Source organism: Cynocephalus volans, chromosome 3 (genome assembly GCF_027409185.1).
Source record: "Cynocephalus volans isolate mCynVol1 chromosome 3, mCynVol1.pri, whole genome shotgun sequence".
Taxonomy (NCBI): domain Eukaryota; kingdom Metazoa; phylum Chordata; class Mammalia; order Dermoptera; family Cynocephalidae; genus Cynocephalus; species Cynocephalus volans.
Genome location: NC_084462.1, coordinates 81,095,310 through 81,115,367, shown reverse-complemented (window position 1 = coordinate 81,115,367; position 20,058 = coordinate 81,095,310). Strand labels below are relative to the sequence as shown.

Here is a 20,058-nt window from a genome sequence, read left to right as displayed (position 1 = left end):
TTTTCTTCTAATATTCTTCAAAACTAATAATTAAAATAAAAAATGCTCACCAGTTTATGGAATCATCATGCATGCTGCCAGTGCTATATGGTATGCTATATGGTATTGAACTTAAATGTGCCCACAAAGTACCTGGAGATCTTGCCAAAATAAAATGTAGATTCTGAGTCAACAGGTGTAGGATAAGATCTGAGAATCTGCATTTCTACATGCTCCCAGGTGGTGCTGGTGCTTCTGATCTGTAAACCACAGTCCAAGTAGCAAGATCCAGAGGAACCAAGAGGGTAAAGGGCAGTCCACAAGTATCATGATGACCTATGGTTGCCTCAAGTGGTCTGACATCATTTTTATTTATTTTTGCCTGTCTGATAACTCTACTAATTTGCCTGAAAGAAGCATAAAGTATAGGAAAATCTACTCAGTGTTTTTAATACTTTTAAAATAATAGATTAAGAACAAAACACTACATATTTCTATAGAACTTTATAAATTATTTTCATATCCTTATCTCATTTCACACTCAAAACAACTCTATGAAAAAATAAAGCAACTATCATTATCAGCATTTTATAAATGGAGAAAACATGGCACAGATAGCTTACGTCCAAGGTGATAGAACTGGTTATGTTATGGCTCATGAACTTGAATCTGACTCTTCAGACTTCACATTCTTTGTCCATAAAAACATACCCTTTTGTGAGAAAGGTGTTAGATTTAGGTGGATAATCACAAATCATAGAATTAGAGTGTAATGGCAAGGAGTAAAAATGGAGTGAAAAACAAACCAAAACAAACCAATGATAATCCTTTTGTGAAGAAGGGTGAAGATGATTTTTTTGAAAATTTGGACACAGTGAATTCACATAAACTCTAGTATCTTAATTTATAAAGGGGACAGTACAGAGTAATATCCCCTTGGATAGGGGACCCCAGGACTGAGTGTCTGCCTCTCTCCCTGTCATGTAGGCAGAGTCTACTTGGAGGGGAGATGGAGTGTTAATTCTGTCTCTTTTGTCTAAGATGATACATGAGTACTCTTCTCTGTCTAGAAGAAAAATTACACTCCTTTTTTCTATCTTTTATGTTAATAATGCTCTCAAAATATGGCAGGATGACTTAAAAGGTTGTTTCCTTCAGTTCTTTAGCTTTGTACTATAAATTCAACAGCTTGATATAGAAAGCATCCACCCAAACTCAGATACTCTATTTTAGGTTATGATGATTTTTGATCTTCTTACCAAATATCAGAGATTGCAGAGAAGGCCTAGACTCAGCAAGAGACGGCATTTGGCATGGATACCAGAAAAATGTTCTGAATACCACATTCTGAGTCAACAGTTTAAAACATAATCGTGGTGGAGAAAACTAAAGATGAGATGAGATACCAAAACAGAAATACTAAATACCACATGTAGGACTCTTTATCTCTGTCTTTTTTCTCTTTCACTCAGGAAAGTAAAAATTGCAGTAATAGATATCGCTCTTTAAAGGGGTTTATTTTAAGACACACAGCCAGAGACAATTTTTCTGATGTGTTTTTATACCTGAGCGTTTTCAATGACCAAAGAGTAGTTTACAACTCATAAAGAATATAAAAATGTTACAATGAAATACTTCATTGTATATAAATTTGATCAAACTGTGAATTAAATTTTACCGAATATGTGTGCATTGAGCCATTTCTATAATTGTAGTAAGAAAAGCCTTTGTCCCTAGAGATGGAACAGTAGTAGAGCTAAGATAGCTTCACAGCAGAATAATAGGTAATGGAATAAACCTCTTCTGTATTTGTGAAATATTGAGCTACTGTTCTATGTTTTTTGATGGGGTTTATCAAATTACATAGGAGAAATAGCAATATTTAGTTAATTAGAACAATTTAATTACTTGAATAATTCCTTCAGGAAAACATTAATTCTTAAAGCAGATTTTATCATTGCTTGAAAAAAATGTTTGACAGAAATTTTATTTTCATAAGAATACCTGGCATTGGCACATTCTATACCTAAACTGCAAAGAGTATCATTAGGCAATCTACATAGTCAATAAAATAAGAAAAATCTGAAATACACCAGAAATTAAGGAGAAATTTATCAAATATGGACCTCAAGAAATAGCTCCCAATTATAACACTAACAGCACTTCAAGAACTGTAGCAAATTTTATATACCTAGTAACAATAAAAATGAGTTTATTCAATAGCATAAAAATCTGCAACATAATTCAGTGAATGGAAGATCATCTTCTGATCTCTAATCAGTGTACAGAATTACCTTTCAAGGAGCTGGCAACCCTTTTGATGACACCAGTATTAAACAATTAGACCAACAGCATCCAGCTATTCCATTTTGCACCCTAGCAGATTCCTATGCATAAATGACATTGAACAGACCTCACTGAACATTTTACAGTTATAATGATAAACTCCATAAATGCCTATACAGACACAGAAACTTTACACTAATATAAAGTAGTACTAACTCTTTTCTTCCAAGGAGTTTACTAGTAGCTCCTAAGAAGTCAGATTATATGTTCCTGAAACTGTCATGAAGATATCTCCACTACCACTCCATTGCATGGTCTTGCAAAAATTAGTTTACTTCTCTGGACCTTGGTTTCTTTGTCTGTAAAAAGAGGAGACTGGCCTTACAGATCCCTCAGATCCTTTTCAGCCTCATCCTCTCAAAGAGGCCCCTTGTGAAGTTGACTTCACGACCTCCTGTCATCACCAGTCAGGTCCCATTAACTGCCCCCAGTATTTCTTAGGTGGGCAGAGCAAATAGCCCCTCACTGTCATTCTGAGTGAACAAGACTTCCAATTTTACCCTATGCATTTGCTGTTGACAACGTTAAACCAGATTGGGATGATTGAAGGCAAAACCTTAATCTGAGTCAATATCTTTGTGCATTTTTAGCCTCTTCTTTAGTTTAACAGGTAAAACTGGAAGAGCGTGAATCAGATAAATAATTACACATGACCTGGGAAGTTTTTAACCTTTTCTATATGCTAATATATCATAAGGTCATTTTTATATCAGAATTCAGCTTAAAGCATGGGCTACATTTTCCTTGCTTAGATACCACAAAATCAATAAAATCAACACTATTTTATTATAGAGAAAAATCTAAGGTAACACAAATAAATTAACTTCTATTTCTCCCTCAGTAACCTGAAAACAAACCTTGATCCTTGCTCTATCATGAGGAGGCTAACGGGCATAAGAGCAGAGGATTCTGACATAGGTTGAAAATAATCAAACTGCAGAAAATAATACTTCTCTTCAGGGCTGCTATGAGATTAGAGATAATAAAACTAATACAAAGAAAGTATTCAATGTATCATAGTAATTATTATTATTTATCATCATAATTAGGAGTAGCCATAGTAGAAAGGTCAAAGCATGGGATTTATGGTCAGAGGGAATGGCTCCACAGGGTTCCACGGCAGGAAATAATGGATGGTGTTGTAAAGGGAAAAACATCAAGACCTTTGTGAATCAAACTGGTATGGACTGCATAATTCTGCAATAACATCCAACTGTGGGCCTAGCGTGGAATGAAATGAAGAGTTGTGGGAGAAACTCCCTATTCAGAGGGAGAAATAGCTGTCCAGTTAACCACTCAAAAGTGGTCATGAGATAATCCCTTTTTCTCTTCCCAAACATCCTAGTGGGAGGCTACCCTTCAGGAGGATAAATAAAGCAGAAACTTGCTCTCTCCAACTGGTTATCCATTGTAGTCAAAGTGCTCTTTCTCAAATGCAATTTTGATCCAGGCACTCATCTATTTAAAATAATTCAGTAATTCACCATTGCCTATGGAATACAACTTGTAGCATGGCTGAGCCAGGCCCAGAGCATCATTGTCTTCTATATCTGACTATACTTTCAGATCCACTAACACACTGTACTCTCCTCCCTCCATGCTTTGCACAGGCCATTACCACTGCCTGTGATGCTCCTATCTCCATCTTTGCCCTTCAGATAGCATCTTGTACATCTCACTTTCCACTCCAGGAAGCCTTAATACTGTGTGAGATGTCTCTCCTAAGGAGTTCCCTTGAACTTCATGCTTCCATACTAGAATAGACCACACTGTATTGTAATCACTTGTCTACTTGTTTGTTTTTCTTACTATTCTATGAACATCTTAGTTATCCACCTTTGTATCCCCAGTGCCTAACATAGGACTGGAAACATAAGAGGTGCTCAAAAAAAAGCTGTTGAATGATAATGTATGAACTAATGAGTGAATGAACGAAAGGGTAAAGTTGATACCTGGTAAAGGAGGTAAAGGAAGAGCTCTTCCCATTACATGGTACCTAGCCCAAGCCTTGCTAAGTGGGAGGGAGTGACAGAGACAATAGCATAATTCATCCAACTCTTTTTGGTTCTTATCCTTTCCTGTCAGAGATGCTAAGCTGGATGAACCATAGAGTATGATTCAATGTAGCAAAGCAAAGTAGTATTATATCTTAAAATTTAAAAAGAAACAAAAACCTTTCAGGTTATTTTTTATGGACTACCAGACAGACCTGTGAGCTTTCACTCTTGACACTCACTACAAAAGCCTCCTTCGCCCATATGATCTAGGCAGGGAGGTCTACAACCTTAAGTGTCCCAGAACAGTCAAGATTCATAAATGCTATGTTGAGAAAACTAGGTGCTAGACACAATCTTCGTTATGTGTGGATTTTGTACTTGAGAATTTGCCTACTCACTGAAATTTATTTGTAATCCTAAAATCAATATGCACAGCACTTTCACAGTCATTTACAGGCATGTACATGCAGAACAGGGAAAAATTTGAGTTACCCAAGGCACACGTTCTCAACTGATGCTCGCCCGAGGCACATGTTCTCAGCTGATACTTGTCCTAGGCGCAGATTCTCGGCTGATGCTCGCCCAAGGCACACGTTCTCAGCTGATGTTGAACAAGGTGACACTCTGCCTTCTTGTTATAGCCCTCATACTATTAAAAAGATGTACTTTTTGTGGTCTATTTGCTGTCACATTTTTCATGTTTTCTGTTCCTTTTGTTTATGATTTCACTGTTTAAAATGGCTCTTATGCTTAGTGCTAAAGTGCTGTCTGGTGTTCCTAAGCAAAAGAAGGCCTTACAGAGAAAATATGTATGTTAGACAAGTTTCGTTCAGGCATGAGTTATAGTGCTGTTGGTTGGTTGGCCATGAGTTCCATGTTCATAAATCAACAATACATGTTAAACCAACGGTCTTTCAACAGAAACACACATATAATGAGGTCATATTCTGATTGGTTGACAAAAATGTGACCAGATGCTCACAGGAACCTAACCTTGTAGTTTCTCTGGGAGCAATAGTTCAGTATTCACTAATTCAGTGTCCATGACAACTTTACAGAACATAAATACATGAAAATAAGAATCAACTGTATTTTAATCTGAAAATCTTCAAAGGATTAAGATTTCACCAGGGCAACTGGCCTCTTTACTTTCCCGCCCTGCTGAACCAGTCTCCATGAGAAGAGGGTTTACAGTGGCTCAGGCAGAAAGAGACTTGAGTTTGAATTTCAGGCCTGCCATTTACTAGCCACATGTCTTGATTTGAGACACTAAACCCTTACTTTCTCATGTTCTTACCTGTAAAATGAGTATAATACATTTTTAAAATCCAGGCTATCTCACTGTATCTTTTTTTGCAGCTGGCCAGTATGGGAATCTAAGTTCTTAACTTTGGTGTTATTATAAGGCTGTGCTCTAACCAACTGACCTAACCAGCCAGCCCTTCTCACTGTATCACACACAGAGTCACTTAGATCCTGTATGTGAAAGAACATTTTACACTCTCAAGTACTATGCAAATATAAACTACATTATTCCTTTATGTTATAAATCCAAACATAAAATTAGGATGTTTTGCAGGGAAATGCAATTAACACAATAAAGACCTCATGGTTAAAGGCTAATAACCTTTCTATATTCCAGATTTCACTGTGGTAATCTGTGGGACAAAGATTTTGTGGGACAAAGCCAAGTATACAGAGACAAAATCAAGCTGATGTTAAATACTGGAGTTACAAATGACAAATAAACATAAATGGATTGAATGACTGAACAAGTAGTCTGAGAATAAATAAGTGAATAATTATGACACTGCCCCCTCCCCCTGATCTTCTCCTATGAACCCCCTAGTTTAATGCAGCTAGATTCACTAAGTACTAGACTAGCCAAGGGCACTGTTGGCTGAATTCTCAGTAGCCTCTAGGCAAGAAGCCCAAAGGTATCGAAAACTGAACAGAGAGGAAATCTGCCAAGTTCACCTTTGCCTCCATCCTTCCCTCAACTGTCTGAGGAACATGGTGAGAGCTCTTATAACCCAAACCCCAGCCTCCTAAGAGCTCTGCCTATGGACCTGACCCTTGGGAGAGTCCCTCATCCCAGCATCTCTCCAAATGCACTTTAAAAAAACCTGGGGAAACAAAAAATCACTTCATGTTTAAGAGAATGTATTATTTTTTCCCCTTCACTTTAATGAGTAAAGGTGGGAAAGACTATTGTGACAGCCTTTCTAAATTCTATATTTCTAACTCCTATGTCAGCATCCTCAGGATCTCCAAACAGCATCAGATAAAAACAGTGAGGTTTATGGACCAACCATCTCTATTGCCAGATAAAGTCACATTAAAGCATCAAACATTATCAGAGACTCCAATAAATCTTTATCTCATCAGTCTTCCCTCCTGAGGAAGTAAAAAAAAACCCATAACACTGCTAGGCCAAATAGAGATCTATGTGTATAGCCTTCTGTTTCACCTGATTCTTAAGATATTTGTGAATAATTTGAAAAGGTATTTAAATGCCTGAACCATATTTGTTGTTTTAGCAGTGAAATGGCCGGGGGGGGGGGGGGGCGCCAAAAAAACTAGGGCCTTTGATCTTGTTAATTTACCCTTCTGTATTGAAATAGGAAAAGCCACACACAAACGGGGGGGGGGGGGAAGAAGATATAACAACCACAATTATTTGAAGTTGATACGACAAGCAAACAGAAAAGACATTGTTGGGGGGGAGGGGGGGAGGGAGAAGGGAGGGAGGTTTTGGTGATGGGGAGCAATAATCAGCCACAATGTATATCGACAAAATAAAATTTAAAAAAAAAAAAAAAAAGAAATAGGAAAAGCCAATTTAAAAAGGCCAACACATGTCCTGTTTAGATAAAGGTTTTAATTCTCAGATCCTCCAACAGATATGCCTATAACAAATAGTGACCCTGCCTCACTTAGGCCATCCTCAAATCCAGCAAATGATGCTGCAAAACAGTAGTTCTGTAATAACCTTAAAGCCAGGACTGAACTAAGATTCTGACACTCCCCAAGAGCAATGTTCCATTCTTCTGAGTCTGTTGAAGAATGGAAACCTCTGCATGGTGGGGAAGAGTGCTTATAATCAGAAACCCATTTTCGAAAGACTAGCATTCCACACGTCATCATCAATAGTCCTTTGAAGTCTTGTCTCTATCTCTTCTCCACTCTCACTATGACTTCTTCCCTTCTTACCCCATGTGTAGATGAGGTATCAAGACAGCCACTTGGCTTAGTGCTGTTCTCTGTATCCTCTCCTTGCTACTCAATGCAGAGGACCACAGAATAAGCATCATATAGCAGCTGGTCAGGAATGCAGAATCTCAGGCTCCACCCCAGACCTATTCAATCAGAAACTGCACTTGAAGAAGATTCTGGTGGTTCATATGCACATTAAAGTTTGAGATACACGCTCTAAGCCACCCACACTATCAGCCAAACCACTCCCTTTTCTGATAAATTCACACTACTTAGCCTGGCTAGGAAGGGCCTACCAGGGGCACATCAAAGCATCCAGCATTACTTTCCACTCTTGCTAGTATGCACTCTCCATGAGAAAGTACCTGGTAAAGTACCTGGCGTAGGACTTAGCAGCATCCAATATCCACTCAATAAACATGATTTTCTTTCCTTATGTCTACTCACTGTTCCCTACATCCTCATATCCCTTTCAGTCTGTCCCTTTCCTGTAATGATTTCTCTTCCTCTCAGTATCTAATTTGGATCTTCTAGTGAAGTGATTAAGAGCCGAGGCTCTAATGTCAAAATTTTAGCTCTAAAACTTATTTGCTGTATGATTTAGGAAAATATTTAACTTCTCTAGGCTTCAGTTTCCTCCTCTGTTAACTAAGGATGTTAATAATGCTTTCCTCTTGGGGTTGCTATGAAAGCACTCAACTGCTATTAGCTATCACTAGTATTCAAGCTCAGATCAAGACCGCTCTACCAACTACTTTAGTTGGGGATATTTTCCCTCTCCTTTAAAGGGCTACAACACCGACAGGCCAAGCCACACAACTTAGCGTCTAATTATAACTCTCCTGTAGAGAACTTTAATTGTTTTGTGTTGTTTGTTTTGTCTTCTGACCTGGGTCTTAATAATAAAAAATAAAAGGGTCAGGGTTATTGTTGTTTTTGCAGATTGTGAAAGCATTTCATTGTCATTATAGGAAATATAAAAGAGAAGCTAAAAATTATCCATAATCTCACCACTCACAGATGATACCTGTTATTATTTCAGACTATTTCCTTCTAAAGGCTAGATCTCATGTTTCAGTAGGGCAAGGATCAAGTCTTAATCTTGGCAATTTTCCCCGACTTCACCCTACCCAGTGCCCTCCATAACTCCAGCACCTAGCCTAGCACAGTGCTGAGCACTTAGTAACTGACAAATAAGTACATGTTTCTTAGTTGAATGATGTATTGATTTAAGTGACTTGTCCCTACACTTATATGTGGACTCGTATGTGGAAAATCCTACATATAGAAAAAGGAACATTGTCAGAGTTAGTGACATAATTTGTTTAGTTCTTTGCTTAGTTCAAGTTGCTATAAATGTTCTCTTATCTGTATTCTAGGTGACTACTGTTTGTTTGGTGGTAAACGTGTGTTCCTAGTGGAGCCTCATGTTTCCCTTTTCGACATATTCAGATTTCACATACCTACAGGAATGGTCATCCCGTGAATTTTATCAGCCCAGCCTGCGTAATACCGAAGGGTTTTGATGACGCCCTGCAAATCCACATAAAAAGCTTGCAGGAATGGTTTGCCACCATTTAGGGATTCCATGGTCTGTAGGAAAATAAATGGAGAGGAATTAATTAAGTCCCCAGAACTTTCTAGTGATACACTAAATAATTTCTGGAGCAGAAGAAAAAAGGAAGAGAGAGAATACAAATAAATACGAGCGGTGATACATACCTGGCCAACTATGATTTCCCAAATAAAAAGATTTCTAGTACTGCCAGTTTGGTTTAGTTTCTAGTAAAAACCACATTGAGAATATTTGGGCACGTTCTTGTGCCAGTGTGTTTCTGGTAACCACTATCCAAATACACAACATTTCTTCAACTGACGATAAGGAAATGTCCTGCTTGTCAAACCAGGTTCTGTTATATTAATGATTAGAGCTGAATGAGGATTTTTTGAAGTCTACACGAATACTCTGAATCCATAAAGAAGACTGAAGACATGAGCTCTTTATGCAACTGATGAGAATATAAAACGTTCTCTACAGCTGCCAAAACTCCTGCTGAGAAATGGAATATCCACGATGCAAGGCGAGTTTATTTATTACCATCAAATAAACAAGATCTACTCTAGGGAAGCCCAGACATTAACAACTTGAAGGCTGGTTTTTTAAAAACATTTATGTTAACAACCATTATCTATTAAGAGTGAAGTATCTGGTTCATTTAATAAAAATAGCGATATTAAGCAGTTTTACATTACAAACATTATTATTTTAATGACATGTTTCTAAACTGGTTAAGTGTAACAAAAACAATGAAAAATGAACACACTGAAATGAGAAAAAAGTATATTGACTTGAGAAATACTAAAGGTGTTAAAAGTTTAACAAATGAAATAAAAATATATGCTTGTAATTTCATTTTTTTCCTATAAGGACATTTTATAACATATTGGCATGAAAATTATTTTTAGCTGACAAAGCTAAAATTAAAATATTGTCCATTCAATGAGATAAAAATTCTCTTACTTACAGTGCAATTTATCTACTTACTATGTGTACAAAGTGAAACTCATTTTAACATGTTATATTACTTATGATATATTGGCTCACATTTATTAAAAGGAATTAAATAATTTCCCAACACTTTTTAGAACATTAATATGCTCATAAGATGAGCATTACATTCTCTATGCAGCTATCATAGAGCCAAGGTCTACACAGTGTAGAGTGAAGTAGAATCAATAACCAGAATCTAGGACACCTTAAATGGTTCCTATGAGTTGTCGACACCAGTCAAATAAACCTGAAAATTGCCATTCCTAGGTTTATTTTCAATTGTGCTTAGTTTGGATGAAGTATTAACTTCAGTTTTCTTGTCAGAAGCTCCCCTTTATTCCAAAGGCTACCTCTTACCTCTCTTCTCTCATTGCTTGGGAATTTAAAAGTAGGAATCTCATTTAGGTCTGGTAGGAAAACAGACTTGATCACAGTGAGACATACAGCAGAAAAAATAAGGCATTTGAGTTTTACAATATGAAAATATAACTGCAGAAATGAACTGTATCATCTAGTACATATTGCTATTCCAATATTGTAAATATTATATGTATTTAACTCAAACAGACATTTATTGATCATCTACAAGGGTACTTCAATAAGTTCATGGAAATATTTGTATTACCTTCTCGTTCTATTTTTCCATAAACTTTTTGAAATACCCTTGTACATGCCCTCATTTACCATCTATGTGCCACAAAATGTGCTAGGATTACAAAAAAAAGAAGTAAAAGATAATTTTGTTTTCAAGGAAATTATAATCCAGTGAAGAGACAAACATATAGACTAGCATTCTCCAAAGAACTCAGTATTGCATGATGGTGGTAGGTTAGCCAAAAAAATAGTGTTGAGGCTCAAATAAGATTATAAAACACTGAATAGGCCTTTTCAGGGCCTTTAATATGCTTAGCAACTTGTGAATCTCCAAGAAGGAACTATCTCACCTTTTTTACAATATCCATAAATACTTTGTTGGAACAGTATTCCCCTGAATGCCAGATTAGAAAATGCTTTTACAGATAAATAAATATTATATAAAGGGAGAGTTTCAAACCATCTCCATAAAGGAATCATTTTTGTTTCCATACTGTGAACAGATTCCTAAAGTGGATGGTAGAAGGGAAACTGAGGAAGGGCTATGATTTTTTCCTTCAAATTTCAGTGAGAAGAGACACTCAGCTGATCTTCTACTTCCCTACCTGATTCCAATATCCAAACATCTCTCATTTTTCATGTGTATTATGCATTCCTTAGTTTTTTCCCCAGATGTGCTTCACAGCATACTTTCAAAAAGACTGAAGAATCTAAATTTCAGTGGGATGGTAAATTTGGGGTAAAGACTTAATGTGTTCTTAGGTTACTTACTGCAAGAACTGTCCTGTCTCGTTCCACCAAGTCTGCAAGCTTATCCAACAGACGTCCTCTTTCTGAAGCATCCATCCTTCTCCATACTGAACCAAGAGAGAAAGCCAGGCGGGCTGCCTGTACTGCTTTGTCTACATCTGCCTGTTAGAGAGGAAGAAGCACACTGAAGAGAGAGAAACATACCAAATACAGAGTGATGCATGAATATGAAATTTCACTTTGTGAAATACAAAGTGATGGTGCCTGGAGAGCATTTGTTTACTGCTCTGCTGTTTGAAGGTAGTTATTTCACAGGGAATCTTTTTCTAAGAAAGACGTACCTTGTCTGCTTCTTGAACTTCACAAACTTGTTCTCCTGTGGCTGGATTATAGACAGGGAACACTTTCTCGCTCTCTGAGTTCTGCCACTCATTGTTAATAAAGATCTAAGGGAGTAGACAACAGAATGAGATCTGTGACACAGGGGATAAGAAACTAGTCAATGATCAAGTGTTATGGAAGAACCATAGTAATAATATTTGTTCTGTATGCTTGCTGCAATATAATAAAAGTACAGAATTTGAAGTGTTGCAAGAGACTTTAAACAGTATATAGTCCAGCTAATTCAGGAATTTCCTCTAGTATATTTTTGCTTCAATGTCATCCAAAGACTAAATATAGTTCTTACATTTAGTGAACCTGTCATCTAATTAGAGAGACAAATAAGGATGGGAGGACAGAGAGTCTAACATACATACAAACCACACACTGAAGCTAAGAAAATAGTTCTTGATAGTTCAAGTTCTGGCCAATATTCATTAGAGGCCTAAGTGTCTTCTCAAGGAAACTTGAATGGAGTTGGAATAAGCATTCAAGTCAGATCCTGACCTGAGCAATGAGTCTGATCAAATTAACTAGTAACTTTAAAAAGTTACATGTGAAAATCCAAGTTAGATTTCTTTCCCTTTTCTGGGTAGGCTAAGTGACTTAGCAAAAGAAAAAGGGCTATAACTTTCAAATTGGTCTTTCTAGGATTTCTTAAGAGCCTTGGTTTCCTTATATGGCATGAAGATTATACTAAAATTGCAAAGAGACTAATTATTTAAGAAATTATTCAAATGAATTTCTCATAATATTTATTTGTAATAAATGAGTTAAAGGAGAAGGGAAAAGACACAAAGAGATTTTTAAAAATTTTACTGAAATTGAGAAAGAAGCCCAAACTAATATTTTTGGACTATGAAAACACAAACAACACACAAACATGTTTTACTCTATAAAATTTATGGCACACAATGAAAATTTCTGAACTAACAAACCAGTGGTTAAATAAGTATAAATCTGCACTTTTAAATACCAAATATGAGAAAATGTCCCAAAGCTTTCCTTTCATATTTTTTCCTTGATTTGATAAAACAATGAGCCTATGTGGAAGGAGGCACTAAACTAGTCTTCTTTTCCTAAAGGTTTTTTAAAATGTACAGAAAGAAAAAACATTAAATTTGTATAGCACTTAATACAAATGTACTGAGCACAAACACAATGACCCTGAAGTTGTATAACATTTTCCAGTTTATAATATGCAGTTTATAAACATGCTTAATATAATGTATTTATTTACCAAATAAATACTCAGATCCTTCTAGACATAGGAAAGGAAAAGATGATTAAGAGAGTTCCAGCCCTTGAGTGCCTTATAGTCTCTAGCAGTTCACTCAATACAACAACCCTGTGAGGCAGGATTTTATTATCTCTATTAAGGATGAGAAACTTCAGAAGCAGGCAGGTTGAGTACAAAGAAGCAGGTTCTAATTTTGGCTCTGATTTAAAGGCTACTGTTCTTTCCACTATACATCGTTTCCAGGATTACTCGGCTCAAAGAAATAGAACTAGTTAATATCCAAGCCTGAGCTAAAGTTTATAGTTCTTGGACTCCTGCTGTAGTTTTCTTTTTATTCCATTTAACAAATTTTCTCACAGCCCATAGCTCATCATATCTGCATACTCCTTTGAAACACAAGATAATCTCCAGGAAACAAAAGGAGAAAATTAAGAGGATTAGTTTCATTAAGGATTCACTTCTGGGGTTTTACCAGGTTTAAGGAAAAAGAGGTGTTACCAATATTCCTTATTTCTTCTACTTACTATATGCCCAAATCAAACTTCTTAACCTTTGGTATATCATCAAGAATTGAAGAGTAAACAAGTATATTTATAAAGACAAAATGTAAATACAATATTCTAACCCATTAGTCATTCAACAGGAAGGACTTCGTTATTTAATATTTTGCAACAAGAATCTGCACCATCCTGTAAAAGGACGTGTGACCATTCTTTATCTTTTAGGGTATTTGTGGTTAAAAATTTACTTGATATTCTTCATGTAAGGGATTTTCAAAAAGCTCATGGAAAGATTTGTGTCATCTTTTAACTCCATTTTTTCCACAAGCTTTTTGAAGTACCCTTATAAGTGGGCAAATGCTGAAGGTAGGTATATATAAATAAAGGTTAATGGAAGGACTAAATTATGTAGAAATAAAAAAAATTCATTGGGTTGATCAAATTTACATTTATATAACTAAAAATGAAAATATTTTTTGTAATTACAAAACAAAAAATGGCCATCTTCTTTTCTACAAAATTATGAGCCTTCATACTTTTCAAAAATATTACACTGTGATAATAATGCACATGCTAGAAGAACCAGAAGTGATAATAAGCTGTAACCTATTAGAGATGTGTTCAAAATCTGGAATCAGCATCTATTATTATTTTTATTGGAACATAGTTGATTGTACATATCTGTGGGGTACAGAGATGAATATCAATACCTGTCTGCAATATGTGATACTCAAATCTGGATAATTAGTATATGGAATCAACATTTATGACATGAATATGTTCCAGGTTCATATATGATAAGTGATGAACAATTAATTGCATTCAAAGGCATCGCCCACTTCAGGTTACATATACCTCCAAAACCAGGAAAATACAAAACAAAAATTTTGATTGCTACGTTTTAAATTCTTATTTTGTTATTTTTCACTATCTCTTTATTCTTACTTCTGTAAATAAAAAGGATTCACTGGAACCAGATGGCTATTTTTCCTGATATGCCAAAAGTTGGGGTTTTTTTTTCAACCACATCATTACTTTTGTAGACCCAGCCTTATATTACAATATTCTAAAAAATTGTACTGACAACTTTTTTGGTTCATGGAACAACAAATACCTCCACAGTACTTGAATGATATTAGCTTCTCTGGGCAATACCAAAAGTTTTGAATTCAGTCTACAGTGTTCTCTCACCAAGGCTCCTTCGAGAAATGGTTTACTTCAGTGCTGTAGCACGGAAAGTACAAGATAATCTTGAAACACTGTGGTGTCAGAAATTAAGTAGATGCTCAAAAATTAATGCAGACATAATAAAAGGACACAGGAGCAAACATGAAGTGGCTCCCAATGGCCAATACTGAGATAATCTAAACAACAAAATAAATAATGATAGTAATGGATTGTTAACCATAGAATGAAAAAGGCATCCAAGAGTACATAATGACAAAATTTTTAAATGAATAAATAAATGGGGGATAAAGAAAGGCTCTTCTTCACAACAGAATTCCAGCCAAGATATGAAGGAATAATGAAATTAGATGATCACCACTTTTCAAATACCACAGTAATAATTATTTCAGGCAAAAATCACCAATGGACAGTAAAATTAGTGGGCAAAATATAATAAACAACTGGGTTTTCAAGTTGTCTCAGAGTATCTCTTCTCAAGATACTCATTAATTACAAAGGGAAAATAGTAACTTTACATTAGAGAAACTTGGCAGACACCACCTTAATCAAATGATCAAAGTTGACATTACCAGTAATGGAACAATTTGATATCGTGTGCTCCTGATATGATGAATGAGAAAGACATAAGATCACTTCTGTGTTATTGTTACCCAACTTGAATTTAATCATGAGGAAACATCAGGCAAATCCAAAGTAAAGAACATCCTACAAAATAACTGGCCCATACTTTTTTAAAATGCCAAGATCATGAAGGATAATGAAAGACTTTAAAAAACTGTTTCAAATTAAAGGATACTAATGAGATATAAAACTTAAGTGCATAATGTAACCATGAATTGGCTCCCAGAAATTTGAGTATGATCTTTTGGTTAGATGATAATATCATATGAATGTTAACTTCCTGATTTTTACAATTTTACTTTGGTAAATTTGAAGAATCTGGTAAAGGGTATATGGGAACTACTTGCACTACTTTATTTATTTATTTATTTATTTTTTTCGTGACCGGCACTCAGCCAGTGAGTGCACTGGTCATTCCTATATAGGATCCGAACCGGCGGCGGGAGCGTCGCGGCGCTCCCAGCGCAGCACTCTACCAAATGCGCCACGGGCTCGGCCCCCAGCTTGCACTACTTTTTGGAACTTTTCTGTAAATATGAAATTATTTCAAAGTGGAAACTTTAAAAAGTTTAAAAGTTAGTGTTGTCTTTTGGTGCCTACCTTTCATATTATAAATGTCCCAAACAAATTTGTTAAATGAAGAAATGAGGATTCAACATCATTTTCTACACAAAATTTCCTTTAAATATGAGTTTGTGAAAAATGAAATAAAGAATTCAAGCTCTGCCTTAAAATATGGCCCAATACTGTCAAAAATTATTCATTTGAAAGTTTACAAATTATTTCAACTTAAAGGCTTGTTAATGTCAGTATGAGAAACCAGAAAATTCTGCTTTGCAGTTTATTGAATTTCAGAATAGGTATAAGGAAAGATGTGAACTTTTCTACTCGAGCTCTTTGAAAGTAGAAAAGACATCTGACTCTAAGTGACTTGACTGATACTCAGTTTCTTCATTTGTAAAATATACACATACTGACTTACAACATTATATAATTCTGTGATGCTGTAATTAAAGGCAAAAGAAACAGATGGCCTATGAAAGAAGGTACCTGTCTACTCTAGGTTTCTAAGAGGACAGGATGGATTAGCTCATAAACCTAACTTTATTTTCCATGGTTGTGAAAAAGTGTCCATTGACATTTTATGGGTTGCTGTTAGTATTAAAAGACATAATGGATGTGTAGGCACTTAGTTAATGTTAACTGGAATGGAATGTCTGCTGGGAAAGGACATGAATCACTGTCTAACATCTTTCCTGATAAGATTAGAAATACAATACCTCCCACACCAAGATAAAATCTGAAACACACTGAAGAGTGCACTTGGGCAATAAATTTTTATATAAAATTATGTTGTATTTAATATATACAAACGAATATATGTAACATAAATGTGAGTTAAGATCCATCATATTAAAATACACCATGAACACATCATTCAAGCAGCAGAATGTTATCGGTATTGCTGAAGCTACTTCTGTGTTTCTCCCTGATCCCATTCTCCAGCTCGACCCACCCTGTCACTACAGGTAACCACTATCCTGAACTGATTTATTTATTCTTATGTATTTTCTTTCTTATTCTTGTCCTAATGTACTAATTATTGGATACAGGTTTTTACATACGTCTATCATGTAGATCTTGTGAAATGCATTTTTCAGATTATCTTGATCTTTAATTAACATTTTTTTCTGTTTGTCCTATGATAATTGAGAAAGCCATGGTGAAATTTCTCACCTTGGTGTTGGACTTGTCAATATATCCCTTAGCTCCATCATTTTTATATTTATAAATTTGAGGTTATTTTATCAGCGAATATGTTTGTAACTATTAGATCTCTCTGGTAAACCATTTATCAATATGAAGTGATGTTCTTTAATACTAATAAAGGTTTGTGTCTTAAAGCCTATTTTGTTCAGTATTAGTATAGCTACCTAAGCCATTCTTTAGTATTTGCCTCATATACCTTTTTTCCATCCTTTTCCTCTCAACAATGTCTTTATTATTTTGATGTGTCTCTATAAATGACATATGTCTAGATTTTATTTTATTCAATATGAAAATCTGTCTAATTTTAACTACCAGGTTTAATTATTATGTATTTATTATGATTATATATTTATATTATATATTGTATATTGTATTAGATTTGGACTTGATTTCTATTTGTTTTGCTTTATTTTAGTTTCTTTTCTCCTTTCTTGCCTCTTTGTTTTTAGTTGATTAAGTATGTTGTTACTGTTATTTGTTTTATAATTCAATTGTCCCCTTCTACTGGTTTGGAAGTTGTACACTATATTTCTATTTTTTAACTGGTTATCCATGATATTTTATTAGGCACATTTAACAACTTGAAGTCTAAAGTTTATCAATATCTTAGCCCTCGTCCCAAACAATACAGTGGCCTTAGAACACTAAATATAATCACTCTTCTCCAGAAGATTGTCATAAAATTATTATTTTATACAGAAAATAATTTCTTATTCTTAAGAAGGTTTTATGATTTTTATTCTCACTATTCCTTAGAATTTCATTTAGTAAAGATTTATCTGGAGTAATCTCAATTCTTGTTTTTCTGAACATGTATTTATTGCACCATAATTCTCAAAAGATAGCCTAGAAAGTTACACAATTTTAGGTAGACAATTATTTTCTCATACTTCATAGATATTATTCCAATATTTTTTTATCTTGCAGTGATGCTTATAAGAAGTCTACTGAAAGTATTTTATTATTTCTTTGTTGGTGACTTGCCTTTTCTATCTGGTTGCTTTTTAGATTTTGTCTTTTTCTTTGGTGTTTTCAAATTTCATCACAGTATGTCCAAGTATCAATTTCTGTTTTATTTGTCTTATAGCTATGCATTATGCTTACAGTCTATATATTTTTGTCTAAATTCTGGAATATTCTTAATCTTTATCATCATTTCTTTGAATATAATTCTCTCTATTCTCTTTTATAACTCCAAATGTTACACATTTTTAATCCATCCTCAATGCCCTTTAACCACTCATATTTTCCATCTCTTCTTTTCTTCATTTCATGCTGCAGTTAAACAGTTTCTTCTGCTTCACCAGTTCTTACTTTACCTGCATCTAATGTGCTAATTTCAGTATGTGTGTATTTATATATTCATATTTATACATAAATAAATGTGAGGGTTTTTTCTTTTCTTTCTTTTTTTGGGGGGTGGGGGCAGCTGGCTAGTACAGGGATGGAACCCTGGACCTTGGTGTTATCAGCATCATGCTCTAAACAACTGAGCTAACCAGCCAGTCCAAGTGTTTATATTTTTATTTCTAAAAGTCCTACTTGGTTTCTTTCTAAATCTGCCTGGTCATTTTTTGTTTGTTTGTTTTGTTTTCGTTTTTTAAAAATTAATACACTTTATTTTTTAGAACAATTTAGACTTATAGAAAACTGATCAGATAGTATAGAGTTCCCACACATCTCCTTATCTTCCCATCCCTCAGTTTGCTCTACTGTTAATATCTTGCATTAGTGTGGTAATTCGTTATACCTGATGAACCTTCATTCATATACTACTACTAACAAAAGCCCATGGTTTACATTAGGCTTCACTCTTTGTGTTGCACAGTTCAATGGGTTTTGAAAAATGCAGTGTCATGTATCCATCATTACTGTATAATAAAGAATAGAGTTTAACGGCCCTAAAAATCCCCTGTGCTGCACCTACTCATCCCTCCACCCTCCTCCTGAACTACTGACAAACACTGATCTTTTTACTGTTTCCATAGTTTTGCCTTTTCCAGAATGTCATTTAATTGTAATCATACAGTAGGCAGGCTCTTCAGACTGGCTGCTTTCACTTAGTAATACGCATTTAAGGTCCCTCTATGTTTTTTTTTGTGTGGCTTGATAGCTCATGTTTTTTATACTTAACAATATTCCATTGTATGGATGTACCAAAATTTGTTTATCCATTCACTTTTTGAAGGAGATCTTAGTTGCTTCTAGTTTTGGGCAATTATGAATAAAGCTGTTATTAACATTGATGTGAGGTTTCCGTGTGAATAAGAGTTCTCAACTCATTTTGGTAAATGCCTAGGACCATAATGGCTGGATCATACCGTAAGACTCTTCCTAGCTCTGTAAGAAACTGCCAAATTGGTTTTCAAAGTGACTGTACCATTTTACATTCTCACTAGCAATGAATCAGAGCTTCTTTTGCTTCACATCCTTGTCAGCTTTAGGTATTGTCAGCTTTTTGGATTTCAGCCACTCTAATAGGTGTGTAGTGGTATCTCATTGTTTTAGTTTGCAATTCCCTAATGACAAATAATGTTGAACATCTTTCTGTATGCTTATTTGCTGTCTAGATATCTTCTTTTGTAAGGTGTCTGTATTTTTTGCCCATTGTTTAATTGGGTTGTTTTCTGATTGTTGAGTTTTAGGAGACCTCTGTATATTTTGGATAAAAGTCTTTTATCAGATATGTGCTTTGCAAATATTTTCTCAGTTTGTGGCTTGTCTTTTCATTCTCTAAACAGTGCCTTTTGCAGATCAAAAATTTTTAATTTTAGGAAGTCCAACTTAGCATTTTTATTTCATGGATCGTGCTTATGGTGTCATCATCTAAAAACACATCACCTAGATTTTCTCTTATGTTATCTTCTAAAAGTTTTATAGTTTTGCATTTTACATTTAGGTCTAGGATCCATTTTGAGTTAGTTT

The 20,058-nt window shown here is 35.0% G+C and overlaps 1 protein-coding gene across 2 annotated transcripts in view; it reads right to left on the bottom strand.

The window, feature by feature from the left end:
• ALDH1A2 (aldehyde dehydrogenase 1 family member A2) overlaps positions 1 to 20,058 on the bottom strand; it is a 91,210-nt gene that overhangs the window by 39,812 nt on the left and 31,340 nt on the right. For both annotated transcript variants that reach the window (XM_063090491.1, XM_063090492.1), the window contains exons 2-4: positions 11,775 to 11,879; positions 11,455 to 11,595; positions 9,002 to 9,131 (exon numbers count right to left, since the gene is read on the bottom strand). In XM_063090491.1, the coding sequence (XP_062946561.1) occupies positions 9,002 to 9,131; positions 11,455 to 11,595; positions 11,775 to 11,879 (376 nt within the window). The remainder of the gene's footprint in view (positions 1 to 9,001; positions 9,132 to 11,454; positions 11,596 to 11,774; positions 11,880 to 20,058) is intronic.